Source organism: Dendropsophus ebraccatus, chromosome 13 (genome assembly GCF_027789765.1).
Source record: "Dendropsophus ebraccatus isolate aDenEbr1 chromosome 13, aDenEbr1.pat, whole genome shotgun sequence".
Taxonomy (NCBI): Eukaryota; Metazoa; Chordata; class Amphibia; order Anura; family Hylidae; genus Dendropsophus; species Dendropsophus ebraccatus.
This window is the reverse complement of record NC_091466.1, coordinates 20,897,553-20,915,040: the sequence shown is the minus strand read 5'-3', so window position 1 is coordinate 20,915,040 and position 17,488 is coordinate 20,897,553. Positions and strand designations below refer to the sequence as shown.

Here is a 17,488-nt window from a genome sequence, read left to right as displayed (position 1 = left end):
ATTACCCACAACAAAGCAAAGTCTACCTGCCAAAGGTTAACCCCCTAACTACCAAACTGTGCCCAAAATGATGTAATGAGTGCACTGTGCCCACCTCAGCAAGGGGTCTAGCACCCAAGGGGTTAAGTGGGGATGCTTTTTGCCTACCCACCTTACCCCCGGGGACCAGACTTTGCACAATATTCTGTGCTGAGCTTATTGTGACCATTCCAGTGAGGAAGGCCTTAACTTACTTAACAAATGACTTGCTGGTGCCTGCATAGTGCATTCAGCATAGCTAATGCAATCTTGCCCCCAGGGGATTAATTGAGTTTGCACATCATATCCACCTAACCTCCTGGGGGCCACACTGTAAGAAGCAATCTGTATGCAACAGATGCTGCATACTGTAAGGAGCAGAACACCTGTCAAAATGATAGGTGTTCTGCTCCTGTCCTTTTTTGTGTTTTTCCTTCTTGTTTTTAAGATATTGGTATTCTGACGATTACATCGGCTTCCATGGATTACGTCAGTGACCAGCAGATTTTTTTTTGTTTATTAAAATGGTCAACGAGGTGGGTGTGGGAGAGTTTTTATTTAAATAATGCATTGTGACATGCTACGGACCAGCTTCGCCTAAATGAACAGTTCCCATCTCTCTCTGTGCAGCGTGTGTAAAGACCTTTGTCTTTACTCATCTCCATTTCTGCATAATATGAAAGGCACAGACATAGCTGAAGACCAGGCGCAGACTGTAGTACCCGAGCATGCTCCAGCTCCTTTCCTGGATTCATCTGTATCTGTGACAAATCTCAGAACGCCCTACATTTATACAGCTCTCAGGGTATGCTGGGGGTTGTAGTTTCTGAGAGGACAACCCTTTAATAAATCACTGTGTGCAGAGTCTCCTGGTGGCTGCAATCTGTGGGTGACAACCATCAGCCTTGAAGGTCCAGCAACACATCTGTCTACAGCGGCAGTTATCAGAGGATTGTATTACTGTACTACAACTCCCAGCATATCCTGAGGGCTGCAGACTGTCAGTAAATGCTGGGAGTTGTAGTGCCTGCAGCTGTTGTAGTTGGGTCCTAGGTGCATTATACACTGGATGCTTTGTGGCATATAAGAATACATAGATCTGGGGGCTCAGTGTAGGGAAGTGACCCCAGAACATCACTAATAGGGGATAGAACAAAAACATCTACCCCTACCATATTATCACCATACTGTCCCACTGTTACCATATTATCACCATACCGTCACTCTGTTACCATATTATCACCATACTGTCACACTGTTACCATATTATCACTATACCGTCACACTGTTACCATATTATAACCATTATGTCACACTGTTACCATATTATCACCATACTGTCACACTGCTACCATATTATCCCTATACCCTCTCACTCAGTGGCGTAGCTACCGCGGTCGCCTCCGCGACCGGGCCCGCCACGAAGGGGGGCCCCGTGACGCCCTCCCGATCAATCACTCTTGTGACCGCAAGCATTGTTTTGCTTGCGGTCACAAGAGTCCGGCTCCATCTTCCCCCGGCTGCTGCGCGGCTGCCGGGGGTGTCGTGTCTTATCCCCGGCAGCGCGCGCATCCCAGAGCTCAGTAACAATATGATGGTGATGGTAGTGGTTGTGGTGTGGCGGTAATGTTTCCTTCCTATATACTGGTATTACTGGTAATATTGGTCTCAGTATACAGGATTTGGTCAGTAACAGTATGGCGGTAATATGTACGGTGATAATACTTTCTCTTCCAATATGCTGGTGTTATTAGTAATATCTGTCTTGGTGTGTGTATGTATACATATATATATATATATATATATATATACACACCAATAGCATCACTTAGTCGTGAAAGGAGGGGGGGGGGCCAAGTTGGCCTCTCACACCAGGGCCCAGGAGACATTAACTACGCCCCTGTCTATGATATGTATTAGTGGGTTGCATCTCCCAGAGACCACTGGGCCCTCTTAGGGCTATACAGTAGGTGTGCTCTAACTACAAGCATAAAAGAAACAGATTGCTGAACTCAGGGAGACCAGACAAACGACAACACTGCCAACTGCTAGTGAAAGCACTCAATGCAGTGAAGTCCTAGGTGCATTGCCCTCTGGGTAACATGAATATGCAAAAGAAGAGCCCGTGGAGCCTCATTGAAGAGTCTCAAAACACAGGACTAGCCAGAAATCCCTCCGGGAAAGACCCAGCCGAGGGTCAGCTCCTGTTGGGAAACAACCAAAACCACCATATTAAGTGACCCTATAAGTCAATGTAATGACAAGGGATAAACCAAGGTTAGGTAACAATCCACATACAGCTGTTTCGAGGTGATGCCTCTCAAGCAGGATTCTGGCTAGGTGGGAGCAATGCCTAGTACAGCCATAAAAGAAACAGACTGCTGAACTCAGGGAGACCAGCCAAACGACAACACTGCCGGCTGCTAGTGAAAGCGCTCAATGCAGTGAAGTCCTAGGTCCCCTGGTAAACATGAATATGAGGCTCCACGGGCTCTTCTTTTGCATATTCATGTTTCCCAGGGGGCAATGCACCTAGGACTTCACTGCATTGAGCGCTTTCACTAGCAGCCGGCAGTGTTGTCGTTTGGCTGGTCTCCCTGAGTTCAGCAATTTGTTTATTTTATGGCTCTACTAGGCATTGCTCCCACCTAGCCAGAATCCTGCTCCACACTGATGAGGGGCAACACCCTGAAACAGCTGAAGAGGTGCTGCAAACCACACAAGTGTAGATTTTTTCTGCTCCCCCAGCTCGTACAGGTGGGCTTCGCTATTACCTGACACAGGGATAGAACTGCGCCATCACGGGGAAGCCGGTGCTGCGGTCCGTTTTCCCGTGTACGGCGTCATTCTATCCACGGTTACCGGCCCGTGCTCAAGCACTGGAGGCCGGCCAGCCCTCCCTCAGTGGGAGGGAATTCCCTCCCCTCTATGACCCGGCACCCTTAGAATCAACGGAGGCACGTCATAGAGGGGAGGGAATTCCCTCCCACTGGGGACGGGCCAGCTGGTAACCGTGGATAGAACGGCACTGTACACAGGAATCGGGCAGCGGATCGAAAAACGGACCACGGCACCGGCTTCCCCGTGACAGCACCGTTCTATCCCTGTGTCATGGGGTATTTAAGCCAAAATCAGACTCCAAACAGCTATGGAAGCAGGAGTACTAAAAAGTGTGTCATGATCCGAGAACTTCTAAACTCAATCTCTAGCTGTTCCTATATTTAACCATACCTTACAAGATTGAACAACATAAGTAAATGATACAAAAAATGTTTTTGAGGTGATTGACATGAATTAGCCATCACATTTGATTAAAGGGAATGTACCATGAGGCCCGGGCTGAAGCACTGGAGGCGGGCCGACCCACCCCCAGTGGGAGGAAACCCCCCTGCCCCTCTATGACAGGGCTCCATTAGAATCAGTGGAGCCGTATCATAGAGGGTCGGGGGTTTCCTCCCACTGGGGGCTGGTCGGTCCTTCCCCAGTGCTTCTGTGGTGAACCCCCGATGATGTTGGTCGGAGGAACGGCCAGTCACTTGCTAGCTCAACTTGTAGTGTAATTTTATTTTTTTGCTGTTTTTGTTGGCCCTCAATGTTTTCTATTGAGATTAAAGCTGTATTAGTCCCCTCAGAATTAGTTTCAGAATTCCTCTATAGACCATCCCCATTGGGACATTTATTGTTAATTACAACACAGAAAAAAATCCACTGTATATATATATATATATATATATATATATATATATATATATATATATCACAGGCTTAAGATCCTTTCCCAGTCAAGATCTTAACAATATAAGGATAAAGCTAAGGTACGTAAACATGAATATGCTCATTATTTGTGGCTATCATTATCAAAAGACGACTGGCATATCCCAATAAAATCCCAAAGTGGAAACAAAGCCTATGGATGTAACATCTCTAAAAGTGAATATTCCATCTATATACAGTATATATATATATATATATATATATATATATATATATATATATATATATATATATATGGAATTAGCTGTGGTATAAGCAGGATTGACGGTTTTGGCAGACATAGACAGGGACACACAGGCATAAAGTCCAAAAATAAAAGTCCAACTTATTGTGGTGCCGGCAATCAAAAATAAACAACCTTTACACGTCAGGCAGGTTCAGTAGCAAACTCAAAACAAAACTAAGCTTCTGTGAGCACTAACTAATCATATTGCCTCTAACTCCAGCACCTTACTACCAGGCACTGATAAAGCTACTCACACAGCAACTTGGCCCCTCCAGGCATTAAACAGGACTGAAGAGGAGACTGAACATGGTGCAATGGTGTTATATGGCTTTTTGAGAATATACTTTTTTTTTTTTTTTTTTTAAGAAAAATACAGTACAAGTCCTTACAACTCAAGTGGCCTTAAAAGTTTTTAAGTTCATAAGATCCGTTCCAAAATGAAACCTTAGAAGATCTTGATGAGCAACAGTAATTTATAATTATTACTATAGATCATTACATTACAGTCAAATTTCACCCAAATGTTTTAGATATACATTTTTAAAACCTTAAATGTCTTTCTTTTTCTTTTTTTTACAATTTGTATTAAATTTATGTGGGCAATAATAAATAAATATATATATATATATATATATATATATATATATATATATATTATACCCTCTATTCATTCTATGGTTTTACATGTAAGGACATTACATATTTAAAAAAATATGTAAGGTGAAATTACGTAAATTAGGTAAAATGTGATGTACAAAATCTAACAACAGATTTCACTGTGTTAACGAAAATAAAGTCAAAATGGAAAAACTTCGAGCACCTATAAATGAATAGCTTCTAGAACACCCCGGACATATTTATTTTTTGTATGACCTTATCAGCCATTGTGTTGTAGATTTACCAGGGTGCTTGGGGTCATTGTCTAGTTTTAGCCAAGATGATACTGAATAGATGGCCTTACATTTCAGTTTAAAGTTTTACATACATGGTCATATAAGTATACATGGTCAATGGCTGCAAGGTGCCCAGGTTCTGTGGCTGCAAAACTTTGGAAATCTAACGTGTGCCTCAATATTATTTTTAGAGGCTTTATCCTTGCAACCCTTCCAAACAACCTTTTTATTTCTATTGGAACATGAACATATAACTAAGGCCTAGAGAGTCCGAGACTGCACAGTGTATCCTTGTTGGGTGTTTGCTGGGATGGGATCTTTACCACTTTAATGGACTTAAATTGTTTTTAAATGGCCTTATAAGTAGTGCTGAGCAGTCCTGTCAAACTGTTTGGGTTTACCACCATTCTCCAAACCCGAACAGTTACTTTTCTAGGATCATTGATAATGTCTTTCCTTGTTGACCTTGTGTTAATACATGCCTAAATGCTCCAGACCAGAAAACTGCCTTGGCCACACCTCTTTGGCACTTCACTGCTACATAAACCAACATTTTTTTTTTATTTTTTTTTGAACATTGCAGTCACAGACTAAATGAAAGAGAAAATGTGTATTCTTTCCCCAACAACTATGGAACATTGTCATCACTTTGGTACTCAGTTTCCAGGTGTCAGGTCTCCTTTCATTTCTATGGAAGCAGTAAGGATGTTATCTATTTTTCACATTTTACATTTTTCAACTTTTTCTGCAGTTTGGTGTTTTTTTTGTTTGTTTGTTTTTTTCCAAATAATGATACGGTATAATTTGTGCTGGTATAAAATCTGCTGTTCTTTATCTTTATCTAATTTTAAAACCTTCTTAAGATCAGATGTCCTCATACTGAAATTTATCGAGTTCTAAGACGGTGTACTTTTCTCATGACTGAAAAAGAAAGGGGATTTCATTTATTATTTGAAACAAAGCATTCTAGAAGAAAAGTGAATAATAACCCCTTCCCATAATATTGTATATGTATATGTGATAAGTGTGGTAAGGAGATACGGAGCTGGCTCAGTAGCTGAGGTTGCTCTATATGTGATGGGTGCTGAGGGGCACATTAAGTAAAGATGCGCCACTGGAGTACACCACGTAGAAGAGGCAGATTATAGCCTTCTCTGCGGCATACACCTCCCGTAAACCCCCACTCTCCTGATTGGTGGGCAAGATGGAGAGGAGGCGTGGCCTATTCTCACACCTCATTTATCAAGGTTAATGTCTGAATGGGGACGTGGATTTATCTAAGACTGGCGTACATGTAAGCCAGTCTTAATAAATGTCCCCCTAAGTGTATATTACACCTGTCAGAGTTCCAACACAACTGATTGGTTGCCATGCCAGCTGAAGGTCTTCTGGTGGCTTTTAGAACCCCATCCTTTACTGTTATGGATTGCATTATTATGGGTCTAAAATACACGTTACTTCTTTTGTATGCATTTAGCTTTAGTTTAACCATGTTGTTTTTCAGATACGATATATACAATGAACATAGCCAACACTACTTCAGTAACTGTCTTTGTCTTGGCTGGCCTTGAAATTCAAGATGACCTTCAGGTCATTTCCTTCTTAAGCATTCTATTATTTTACATAGTAACCATGGCAGCTAATTTTTTTATTATGATTATCTCTATGTTTTATTCTAATCTCCATACGCCCATGTATTTCTTCTTGTACAACTTGGCTTTCCTTGACATCTGTTACTCATCGGTGGTTGTTCCGAAGATGCTCATGGACCTTATTTCTCAGAACAAGATCATCTCATTCTGGGGTTGCATGCTACAGGTACATTGCTTCCATTTCTTTGGTAGTACAGAAATTATATTATTTTCAGCCATGTCCTATGACAGATATGTGGCCATTGCAAAACCTTTGAGGTACTCCACCATCATGAATTATAAGGTCTGTTGTAGTTTGGCTTTGTGTTCTTGGGTTATTGGATTCTCGCATGCATTGATCCACTTCATAATGACATCAAGGCTTCCATTTTGTGGACCAAATGTGGTGAAACATTTCTTCTGCGATATTAAACCAATGCTTTACTTGGCCTGTGCGGATGTATCTCTTAATTTCAATTTGCTTGCTGGAGTCACAGGAACAATAGTTGTAACAACTCTAATATTAACTCTACTTTTCTATGTTTTTATTAGCAAATTTCTAATAAAAATAAAAACTTGGCAAGGACGAAGGAGAGCGCTGTCTACATGTAGTGGCCATTTTACCGTAGTCTCCCTCCAATATGGAACCGCCATCTTCACCTACATCCGACCTTCTACAAATGATTCTTTAGATCAGGACAGATCAGCAGCTATTATGTTCTCTGTTATAACCCCAGCCTTAAACCCAATTATATATACATTAAGGAACAAAGATATGAAGAATGCAATGAAGAGGTTGCTTAGACTTTCTCAATGAGGGAATATATTTAATCTCACAACTATACACACAACAGTTCTTATATCTTTAAATTAACTCATTTATGTGTCACTAACAAGTAAGGTTATTCTGTAATGTTAATTAAAAAAAAAAACGAATTCATGATTTAATAAATTACTAAAAATATGACCACTTTCGAATAGGCGAAAAAAGATTTTGGTAATAACACAAAATTGAATATGTTTTTATAAATTTGGAAATAAATATGTTTATGTTGTGCCCGATATTTTTATTCTTGCTATTATTGCTATAGGTGAAACAGTAAGTTGTTAGTTTTAGACCCAGATATAATACGTAAAATTATCTTCAATTGTAAAAAAAAAAAAGTGAAAATTTGCTAATTACTTTTGTCAAATTTTGTAGTTGTTCAATTCAATTTGTAGTAATTTCATTCATTTAAAAAAAAAAGTTTTTTGTTTGTTTTTTTTATTTAAATTTTAAATGGGTATTTAGGTATCCTAGACATTCATATATTTACCTACAGGTTATGCCATAATCCTCTAAATATGTAGGCCCCACCTCTATGACCAGCACTAGATCTGGTCATAGATCTAATTTACTTTAGATCTAATCGACTTTGTTCCAAAGTCTGGAGGGTTGAAAGGTTTTGGGTTTTTTTTCTATTGTAACACTGGGCTATGCAAGAGGGCTGTGCAATAGACTTTGATTGGAGGACCAAGGTGCATAATCAACCAATAGAGATGAGAGAACTTTTCAAAAGTTCAGTTTGGCAGGTTCTCAGGTTCTTACGTTTAGCGTAAAATTCGGGTTTGTCCGAACCAAACCTCTAATGAACCACACTTAAACGCCTAGTAGTGGGACCACGGTGCTCTTTTTAAGCAGAAAACACAAAATCACAGATTAGTGGCAAAAAGGTGATTTTTAATGTCACAACGTGGTGCGGTGGTCCTAAGAGACATGCTTACCCAAACTCTGACTGTCCTCAAGTGCTTGAGGTTGCGTGAGGAGGATGAGGAGTTCTTGCATCCACCAGTGCTTCGGGGGGTGGCCCGAGGAGTATAAGGAGTCCAGGCGTCAACAAATGCTTATGGGGTGGCCTAAAGAGGAGGAAAATATGGTGTCATGGCAAGCGGCTCCCTTGACACTACGGCTCAGCTACAGGGAGGCTTGAATGAGGAGCCAGTTCCATACAGTGCACCGCCATCATGCTAGAAAAGCCATATTGGGCATGGATGCTCAAGTAAGTGACTGGAGTCCAGAAGTCCTGAGGGCAATTGAGCATGCAGCAGTCCCACCATCAACCCATAATTAGCATAAAGCTGTCCCGGAAGAGGTCATCAAGCATGCCTGAGCATGCAGAGATCCACTGAGGCTGTCAAACCATACTGAGCATGCAGCAGTCCCACTGAGGCGGTCAAGCTATAGTGAATGTGCAGCAGTCCCATTGAGGTCATCAAGCTTGCCTGAGCTCCCTCCAAGTGGCAGAAGTTCATTTCTAGGCCTTGTTGCTAAAACAGACAGAAACTTTGGAAGAGAGACATGCTTAGGCCTAGACCACTGTCAGAGAGACCGGACACCACCCTCCTGTGGCAAAATCTACTCCCCTTCAGTCCACCTCAGAAGTATAGAAGCTGGTTCAAGGCAAAAAAAAAAAGTCTGGGAAAACGGTGTCCTGAACAGAGATAAGCCAATTTAATAAACTTAAAGAGGATATGGCTTTCTAAAGGATGTCCAACACAGCTGTGGGTACTTTGTGAGTTACCAGTCTGTCAAGAGGGAATATCTCCTGGACTATATGCACAACTTTGAACCCAGTGAGGAGGTAAAGTACACCCCTATGCTGAGGCCATGCAGATGGTGGGCTGCTGCCTTCACCTTGTCGGGTGTGTTGCCTTGGGAAACTCAATCATCATCAACATAATCTGAGATATGGGACAGTCCTCAAGTTGAGGCCCATCATCTTACCTTCTGCTTCAGGGGCGGTCCCCAAGTCAGGAGACACAATTTCACCTTCTCGTGTAGCAGCAGTCATTCCTCTGGAACCATAGGGGGTATCTACCACTATATTGGCTGCCACTTCCACATCAACAAACTCCCAACTGTGTTTGCACACTCAGGAGTGATTGGATGCCCAGATGTTTCAGGGTCCACAGGTCAAAGTTTCTTAGTCCTGCATAAGTGTTGCACTCAGTAGGGACAGTTAGAGAGCTTCTATTATGCACCCTTTTAGTACTTTGTGTTATATAGACCCAATTTGCCAAAGTTTGAAAATTGTGCCATGTTGGAAAAGTTTAAGAAATGTGCGTTTAAGAAATGTGCCTTAAAGTAATGTTTAAGAAATGTGCCTGGTTATTACACCATGTGTGTTGCAGTAAAACTGCTTATTGTTTGGGGGTGGGTATTTTTGTTGAGAGTTAGTGTGTTGAAAACATAGTAGTACTGTGATTGCTACTGCTGTCTTTTGTAAAGAATCATGTTTGGTGACTATTATATGCCCAGACTCTAATGGACATTACTTACTATGTGCCCGAGGACCTCTATTTCCATAAAGGGACTTCTTATTCAAGGGACGCTATACAAATTTAGAGTGCTCTTATTTCATTTTGTCACCACTATGGCAGTCAAAAGACTGTTATTTACAGGTGTTTATAGGTAATTGTAATAGGGATGCTGTGTCAAGTGACTTTTAAAACTTAAAGGGGTACTCTGAACCATCATGGGCACTCATTACAAGTACTGTTTACAAGTGCCTTATCCAGAACTTTCAAAGTGTTTCACATTGGAGCGAAGACCATTCCACTTTTGAAGGTGTTCCACCGATCAAGGACTTTTACCCCTTGTACTTGATGTTAGAGTAAAGTCAATGTTGAACCATAATTGCTTGTCTTCTTCTTGTCTGATTTGTCTTGCATCTCACCTGTGAAAACCTCAAACAACAATATCAATATTATATTAATATTATCAACACCTAGGTACAGCCCCCCTCATCAACCTCTGTGGCTGATCTTCTGAGGAGAGAGATAGAGGAACCAGTCTATGACAACACTTTATTATTGGTTTAAAATACTCTCTCTTTATTAACAGGGTTAACTTCACCCAGGAGAACTGTCGACATTGGAGGATCACTGATCACAATAAGCCATTGTACGTTAGTGATCAACCGCTGTCCACAGCTCTCCTGGGTTGAAGTTAATTCTGTGAGTAACCTGTAAGGTTACATCAGAAGGCCTGTTCTAGCAGCAAAATAACTGTCATTGTAAGTGTGTGATGTCGAAGGGGAGGGTGGCATGCTGCCAACTTTCCAGCTGCAAGGGATTGGACTGGATTCGTACGAACTTTGTGATAGAATTCGTAATAAGTCTTGATTCAGGAGGTTCAGTTTGCTCATCTTTATTGACAATACAATTTTTTTTTTTAAAATAAATGCATGTTATTGTCCAACGTTGTCAGTCTGGTGTTCATGTTCCTATGATCGGAGGAAGAGTGAGTAGAAACAGGCAAGACATCTACAATTTAGGATGCTGTCCTTGTGGATAAACTACACTGGGTCACAGCAGTTAACCTTAATGTTGACTCTAATTTCCTACATCTTCATTAGCATATTTCTTTTGAAAATAAAGACACACCCCCCCCCCCCACACACACACACACACACCAACATGAAGTTTAGTACTTTTTATTTACCTATACAGAAAGATAAGTATTTACAGTCTTTGGCTGGGTTCACACTACGTATATTTCAGTCAGTATTGTGGTCCTCATATTGCAACCAAAACCAGGAGTGGATTGAAAACACAGAAAGGCTCTGTTCACACAATGTTAAAATTGAGTGGATGGCCGCCATATAACAGTAAATAACGGCCATTATTTCAATATAACAGCCGTTGTTTTAAAATAACAGCAAATATTTGCCATTAAATGGCGGCCATCCACTCAATTTCAACATTGTGTGAACAGAGCCTTTCTGTGTTTTCAATCCACTCGTGGTTTTGGTTGCAATATGAGGACCACAATACTGACTGAAATATACGTAGTGTGAACCCAGCCTTAGGCTATTTTCATACATAGTAAGAGACCTGGCTGGGTCACGGAATGGACGGTCTCTGAAAAGATCATTCTGGCCGGTACTGCAGTACCGGCTGGATGATCTATCGGGGAGCAGAGTTCTGATGCGGGCGCATCCGTGTCCACCCGCATCAGAACTCCCCACTGCACACTATGGAGTGTGTGCACTGACAGGGTTTTCTGCGGCGGCTATGGACTGAAAGTGACATGTCAGTTGTTTGCAGGCAACGCTAGGGATTCCGGCAGGAGTGTATACCATGGTATCACTGAAATCGTAGTGACCCAGAGCTGATAAAGGTCATGCTTGGCCGAAACATGTGTTTACTTTATTATTATGCATGTTGCATTTGAGTAAATTAGCAGAATTTATCTGGTGAGCGCCAGGCTCTTCTATCTACCTGCCAGCGGTCACAGAGGTTGCAGCCGCCAAAGCCCCCCCCCCTCCCGCAGTCTGTTCCTGATTCCTTATCTGTAACTATTTATTACAGCAGGTCAGGTTTAACCCTTCTACTGGTCTTCTGCTGATAATGTAACAGAAGTATATGGAGAAAAGCAGTCAAAAGGTTAAACCTGACTTGCTGTAATAAAAGCCACAGATAAGGAGACAGGAGCAGCCAGAGAAGAAAGAGAAGTGTGTGTTGTGTGTCCCTAATACCCACTACACATGTGAGAGCAGCACATCCTTTAGTATCTAAGACATGTCAAATGTTTTTTTATAATGACAGGTACACTTTCTGCATTCCACTGCCAAAAAGATGCTGACATATAGTGTGGTGTAGTGCAGCAGGCCCCATTAGAGAAGAAATAAGGCGATACCTTTTAGAGGCTGAGTATGTTTGATTATAAGCTTTCGGGAGTCTAGTTCCCTTCATCAGACATGATGTTATACAAAACTAAAAAATACACAGAATTATATACAAACTAGACCAATGCTTCCCAACCTTTTCAACCTCAGGGCACCCCTCGAAAAAAAAAATTACCTCGGGGCACCCCTACTAAATAATGTTCTAAAAAATACGAAAACCGCCATTCAGTGACTCACAGGTGACTTCTCCGATCTAAAGCATCCCTTTCCCTTTTCCTCTCTATCCGGCCCAGACCTCCATGATTTCTTCCAGCTACGTTTCATCTCTTCTCCTGCCAGGCAAACATCTTAGGCTCCACACATTTCTAGCAACTTCCTTTCCATTCCCCCTCCTATAGGCTCCCATACAGTAGTAACTGCGCTGCTTGGTGTTATGTGTAGTACAGCAATTAGTAATGTGGGTTGCCCCTGTATGTAGGATCCCCTGCTGTGCCCTCATATACTAATGATGCCCCTTGATGTGCACTCCCATACAATAATAATGCCCCCTGATGTGCCCTCATATACTAATAATGCCCCCTGATGTGTACTCCCATACAATAATAATGCCCCCTGATGTGCCCTCATTTACTAATAATGCCCCCTGTTATGTGCTCCCATTAAATAATAATGCCTCCTGCTGTGCCCTCATTTACTAATAACGCTGCCTGCTGTATACCCTCATACAATAATAATGCCCCTTGCTCTGCCCCTAGTAATTATTTCCCCCATGATTTGCCCCCCATACTTCTAAGACCCCCACCTGCTGTGCACTAATAGTTAAAAAAAAAAAAAACATCGTACTCGCCTAATCCAGGCTGTGTGGCTGCAGGGAGCAGCTCTCCTTCTTCTTCTGGCTCCATCTTGCAAGCCACGGGGACAGAACCTGCGGCAGGCGTGATGACGTCACATCATCACTCCTGCCGGAGAGCTCACGGAGTCCCATAGGCTGCTGCCATGAAGTGCCGGCGGCCTACGGGAGTAAATAAAGGAGCAGGACGCTGAAACTTCCTGCTCCTACATTTTATTCACTTTAATGTTCCGCCCGCTCATAGTACGGATGGAACATCAAAGTGATCTGTACATCCATAGAAGCTGTGCGGCCGCAGCTTCTAGGGATGCTTAAAGTGACAGTGTCACTATTCCCACCAGGATCCCGCGGCACCCCTGGCGGGTTTTCACGGCGCCCCAGTGTGCCGCGGCACCCTGGTTGGGAAACACTGATCTAGACAGAGCTCATCAAAGGATTTTAGAAATTTTAGGAATAACAGAATGATGCAAGAGAAGGTTCTGCAATTTACAAAAGGTCAATAAACTAAAGCTTGTGAGGCGTGACAAGAGGATGCTGAGCTCTGGCTGCCATCTGTTCTGTTATCGAATAGTAATTAATGAATATTGGCCTTCATAGCCAGAACAGGTCACACATAGGCCGACATTAAGCTGGTGTGTCATATCCAGAACAGGTCATAATTAGGCCGACATGAAGCTGCCATGTCGTAGTCAGAACAGGTCACACATAGGCTGACATGAAGCTGCCATGTCATATCCAGAACAGGTCATAATTAGGCCGACATGAAGCTGGTGTGTCATATCCAGAACAGGTCACACATAGGCCGACATGAAGCTGCCATGTCGTAGCCAGAACAGGTCACACATAGGCTGACATGAAGCTGCCATGTGATATCCAGAACAGGTCACACATAGGCCGACATGAAGCTGCCATGTCATATCCAGAACAGGTCACACATAGGCCGACATGAAGCTGCCATGTCGTAGCCAGAACAGATCACACATAGGCCGACATGAAGCTGCCATGTCATATCCAGAACAGGTCACACATAGGCCGACATGAAGCTGCCATGTCATATCCAGAAGAGGTCACACATAGTCCGACATGAATCTGGTGTGTCATTTCCAGAACAGGTCACACATAGGCCGACATAAAGCTGCCATGTCATATCCAGAACAGGTCACACATAGGCCAACATGAAGCTGGCATGAATATTGTTGCAAAGTTTTAAATTTGAGAATTAGTTTATATTCCCATTCCTTTCTTTCTCTTTGTGTCTTTAAATATGTCCCATTAAGGCCATAACCCACATGTCTTCAACTGTATTATCCTCTATGGAGAAAAGTGCGGCCACTGGAAGATCTCCCAGAGGGGTTCCCCAGGGTGGAAAAGGTTGGGCAACACTGCCATAATACACACACTGCTTATTCCTAGCATCCGCTCCCTTGTCTGATGGTGTATGTATAGTGAACTATATTTTATACTGTATACTGGGGAGGGCACCATGTCATTCCTTGGTTTATGTTTTGTGAGAGCATTTTGTAACAGTTAGAGGTACAGGGGGTTTCAGACAACGAAAAAGCTAGAACCGCCTGTGCCAACATCGCTAAATTATCTCATTGCGTGTGGGGTGGGGATCTGGTTGTGGTTTAGAAGTCGTGTGGCACTGTGTGTGGGCCAAGTTCATTTCTTGCAACAGGGCCTATGAGACATTAGCTACGCCCCTGCTACCTGCTGCTGAACATCTCCACTAGGCTTGATCGAATAGCGGGAAAAGCTAGGTTCGATTGAACTGGAACCTAGCCGGACCTTCCACATTTGATTCCGAAGCCTTTCCGGTCAGTGCGGAAGGAGGAGAGAGCCCGGGGACCGCTTGGAATTCCGGGATACAGCCTATTACCTAGGCTGAATCATGGAATTCGAGGTGGTCCCCGGGATGTCTCCTCCTTCCGCACAGATCGGGAAGGCATCAGGAATCAAATGTAGAAGGTCCGGCTAGGTTCCAGTTCGATCGAACCTAGCTTTTTCCGCTATTCGATCAAGCCTACTCTCCACTACATGCACCACCATACCTTTGAAGTGCCGTCAATTCCGCCAATACCAGATTTTGAAAAATTAATTTGGTTATTAAGGCCCAAACTAGCTGCAGCACGAAGGGCTGGAAGTGCCTTAGTCAAATATTTTTATCACTATTTTTTATCATAATTCTGACTGTTGGTGTTGACTTTAGTCTTTAATCTATTAGTGCTGAGGGGATTTCAGAATTGCTCTACAGACCAGACCCATTGGGGCACTTACATTTAATTGCTACATAGAAAAATTCACTGAACCCAATATATACAGGCACGAAGACTTCAAAGCCATTACCCGTCAGACTGCTTGCGAGGAAAAAAATGACTATTTTACTACATAACAACAAAAAACATAAAAATGAAGATTAAGAAAACATAAGGGACGTAACAAAATTATTTGGACATGGTAATGCTTATTCTGCCATTTAAATTTCCTAACATGATGTGTTATCAAGAGTGTAACATAGATAGATAGATAGATAGATAGATAGATAGATAGATAGATGATAGATAGATAGATAGATAGAAGATAGATAGATAGATAGATAGATAGATAGATAGATAGATAGAAGATAGATAGATAGATAGATAGATAGACAGACAGACAGACAGACAGACAGATAGATAGATAGATAGATAGATAGATAGAAGATAGATAGATAGATAGATAGATAGATAGATAGATAGATAGATAGATAGATAGATCGATAGATACGTCGCTACTGTTCAAGGGCAAATAAATCACTTCTTTGATTGTTACATTGGAGTGCCACGGCTTTTTAAAAAAAAATTATATTGTCTCGCACCTGAAGGATCTTGGTACGTCCGACTGGCACCCACTTAGGCCTCATTCACACAATCCTTGTCGCTACCCCATGGATCCCCTAACAGAAGTGCTGTCCCTCGCCGCCCGGCAGCAGAGATAACAGGAGCACAGGAGACAACTACTTGCCTACTCCCCCCTACTCACATCTTCACTGGCACGGGGGGGGGGGGGGGTGAAATATTTTGCATGATAAATAGATAGAAGATAGATATTATTGGATAGTGGATAACTTGCTCAGCTAGGAATACCACTTTAATTTAATTTATTTATTTTTTGCATATACAATAATATTATTCTATTACTGAACTCATCTTTCCGGCTCTATAACATGCACTATACATAACTATTTTACTATGTCAAGTTTCAGATACAGTACATACAATGAACAGCTCAGTGTCCGTCTTTGTCTTGACTGGCCTTGGAATTAAAGATGATTTTCAGATGATTCTCTTCTTAAGCATTCTACTATCTTACATCATAACCCTGGCAGCAAATCTCTTTATTATGATTATCCCTATATTTTATTCTAATCTCCAGACACCCATGTATTTCTTCTTGTACAACTTGGCTTTCCTTGACATCTGTTACTCATCAGCGGTTGTCCCCAAGATGCTCATGGATCTTATGTCTCAGAAGAAGATGATCTCCTTTTGGGGTTGCATGCTACAACTGCATTGCTTCCATTTCTTTGGTAGTACAGAGGTGGTACTGTTTTCAGCCATGTCCTATGACAGATATGTGGCTATTGTGCACCCTTTGCGATACTCAACCATCATGAATTACAACGTCTGTTGTAGTTTGGCTTTATGTTCTTGGGTTATTGGATTCTCGCATGCATCAATTCACTCCATAATGACAGCAAGGCTTCCATTTTGTGGACCATATGTAGTGAAACATTTCTTCTGCGATATTAAACCAATGCTTTACTTGGCCTGTACGGATGTATCTCTTAATTTCAAGGTTCTTAATAGAGTCACTGGAACATTAGCTATAACAACCTTAATGTTGACTCTACTTTCCTATGTCTTCATTAGTAAATTTCTTATAAAAATAAAGACTTCCCAAGGACGAAGGAAAGCGCTGTCTACATGTAGCGCCCATTTTACTGTAGTCACCCTCCAATATGGAACCGCCATCTTCACCTACATGCGACCTTCTACAAAAGATTCTTTAGATCAGGACAGATCAGCTGCTATTATGTTCTCTGTTATAACTCCAGCCTTAAACCCAATCATATATACATTAAGGAACAATGACACGAGGACTGCCATTAAGAAATTGTTTTCAATCAGGCATGAGTAATAGGAACAAGCTTAAAGAGTGTCCAAATAAATGTTTGCTGGCCTTGCCATTCTAAAACTGTGATGTCTATTGTCTATAAGAAATTGAAACCTTTCTAAGTCGGATTCACACACAGGATTATAGGCCTCTTTCTGGTCAAAATTTCATCAATATTTTTCCCTACAACCAGGAATGGGTCCAAAACAGCAAAAGGTGCACATTTTTCTATTGTAGCTTTCTTATGTGTCAATTCCACTCCCGATTTAGGT

At 41.9% G+C, this 17,488-nt stretch overlaps 2 protein-coding genes across 2 annotated transcripts; both read left to right on the top strand.

The window, feature by feature from the left end:
• Window positions 1-6,429: 6,429 nt before the first annotated feature.
• LOC138770469 (olfactory receptor 12D1-like) lies at window positions 6,430-7,359 on the top strand. Its single transcript, XM_069949574.1, has one exon. The coding sequence runs from the start codon at window positions 6,430-6,432 to the stop codon at window positions 7,357-7,359; it is 930 nt and encodes a 309-aa protein (XP_069805675.1).
• Window positions 7,360-16,319: 8,960 nt separating this feature from the next.
• On the top strand, window positions 16,320-17,240 carry LOC138770468 (olfactory receptor 12D1-like). Its single transcript, XM_069949573.1, has one exon. It carries the CDS (start codon window positions 16,320-16,322, stop codon window positions 17,238-17,240), a length of 921 nt encoding a protein of 306 aa, XP_069805674.1.
• The last annotated feature ends 248 nt before the right edge of the window (window positions 17,241-17,488 follow it).

Coding starts and splice junctions, on each gene's coding strand:
- LOC138770469 (XM_069949574.1), top strand. CDS start 6,430: ATGAACATAGCCAACACTACTTCAGTAACTGTCTTTGTCTTGGCTGGC.
- LOC138770468 (XM_069949573.1), top strand. CDS start 16,320: ATGAACAGCTCAGTGTCCGTCTTTGTCTTGACTGGCCTTGGAATTAAA.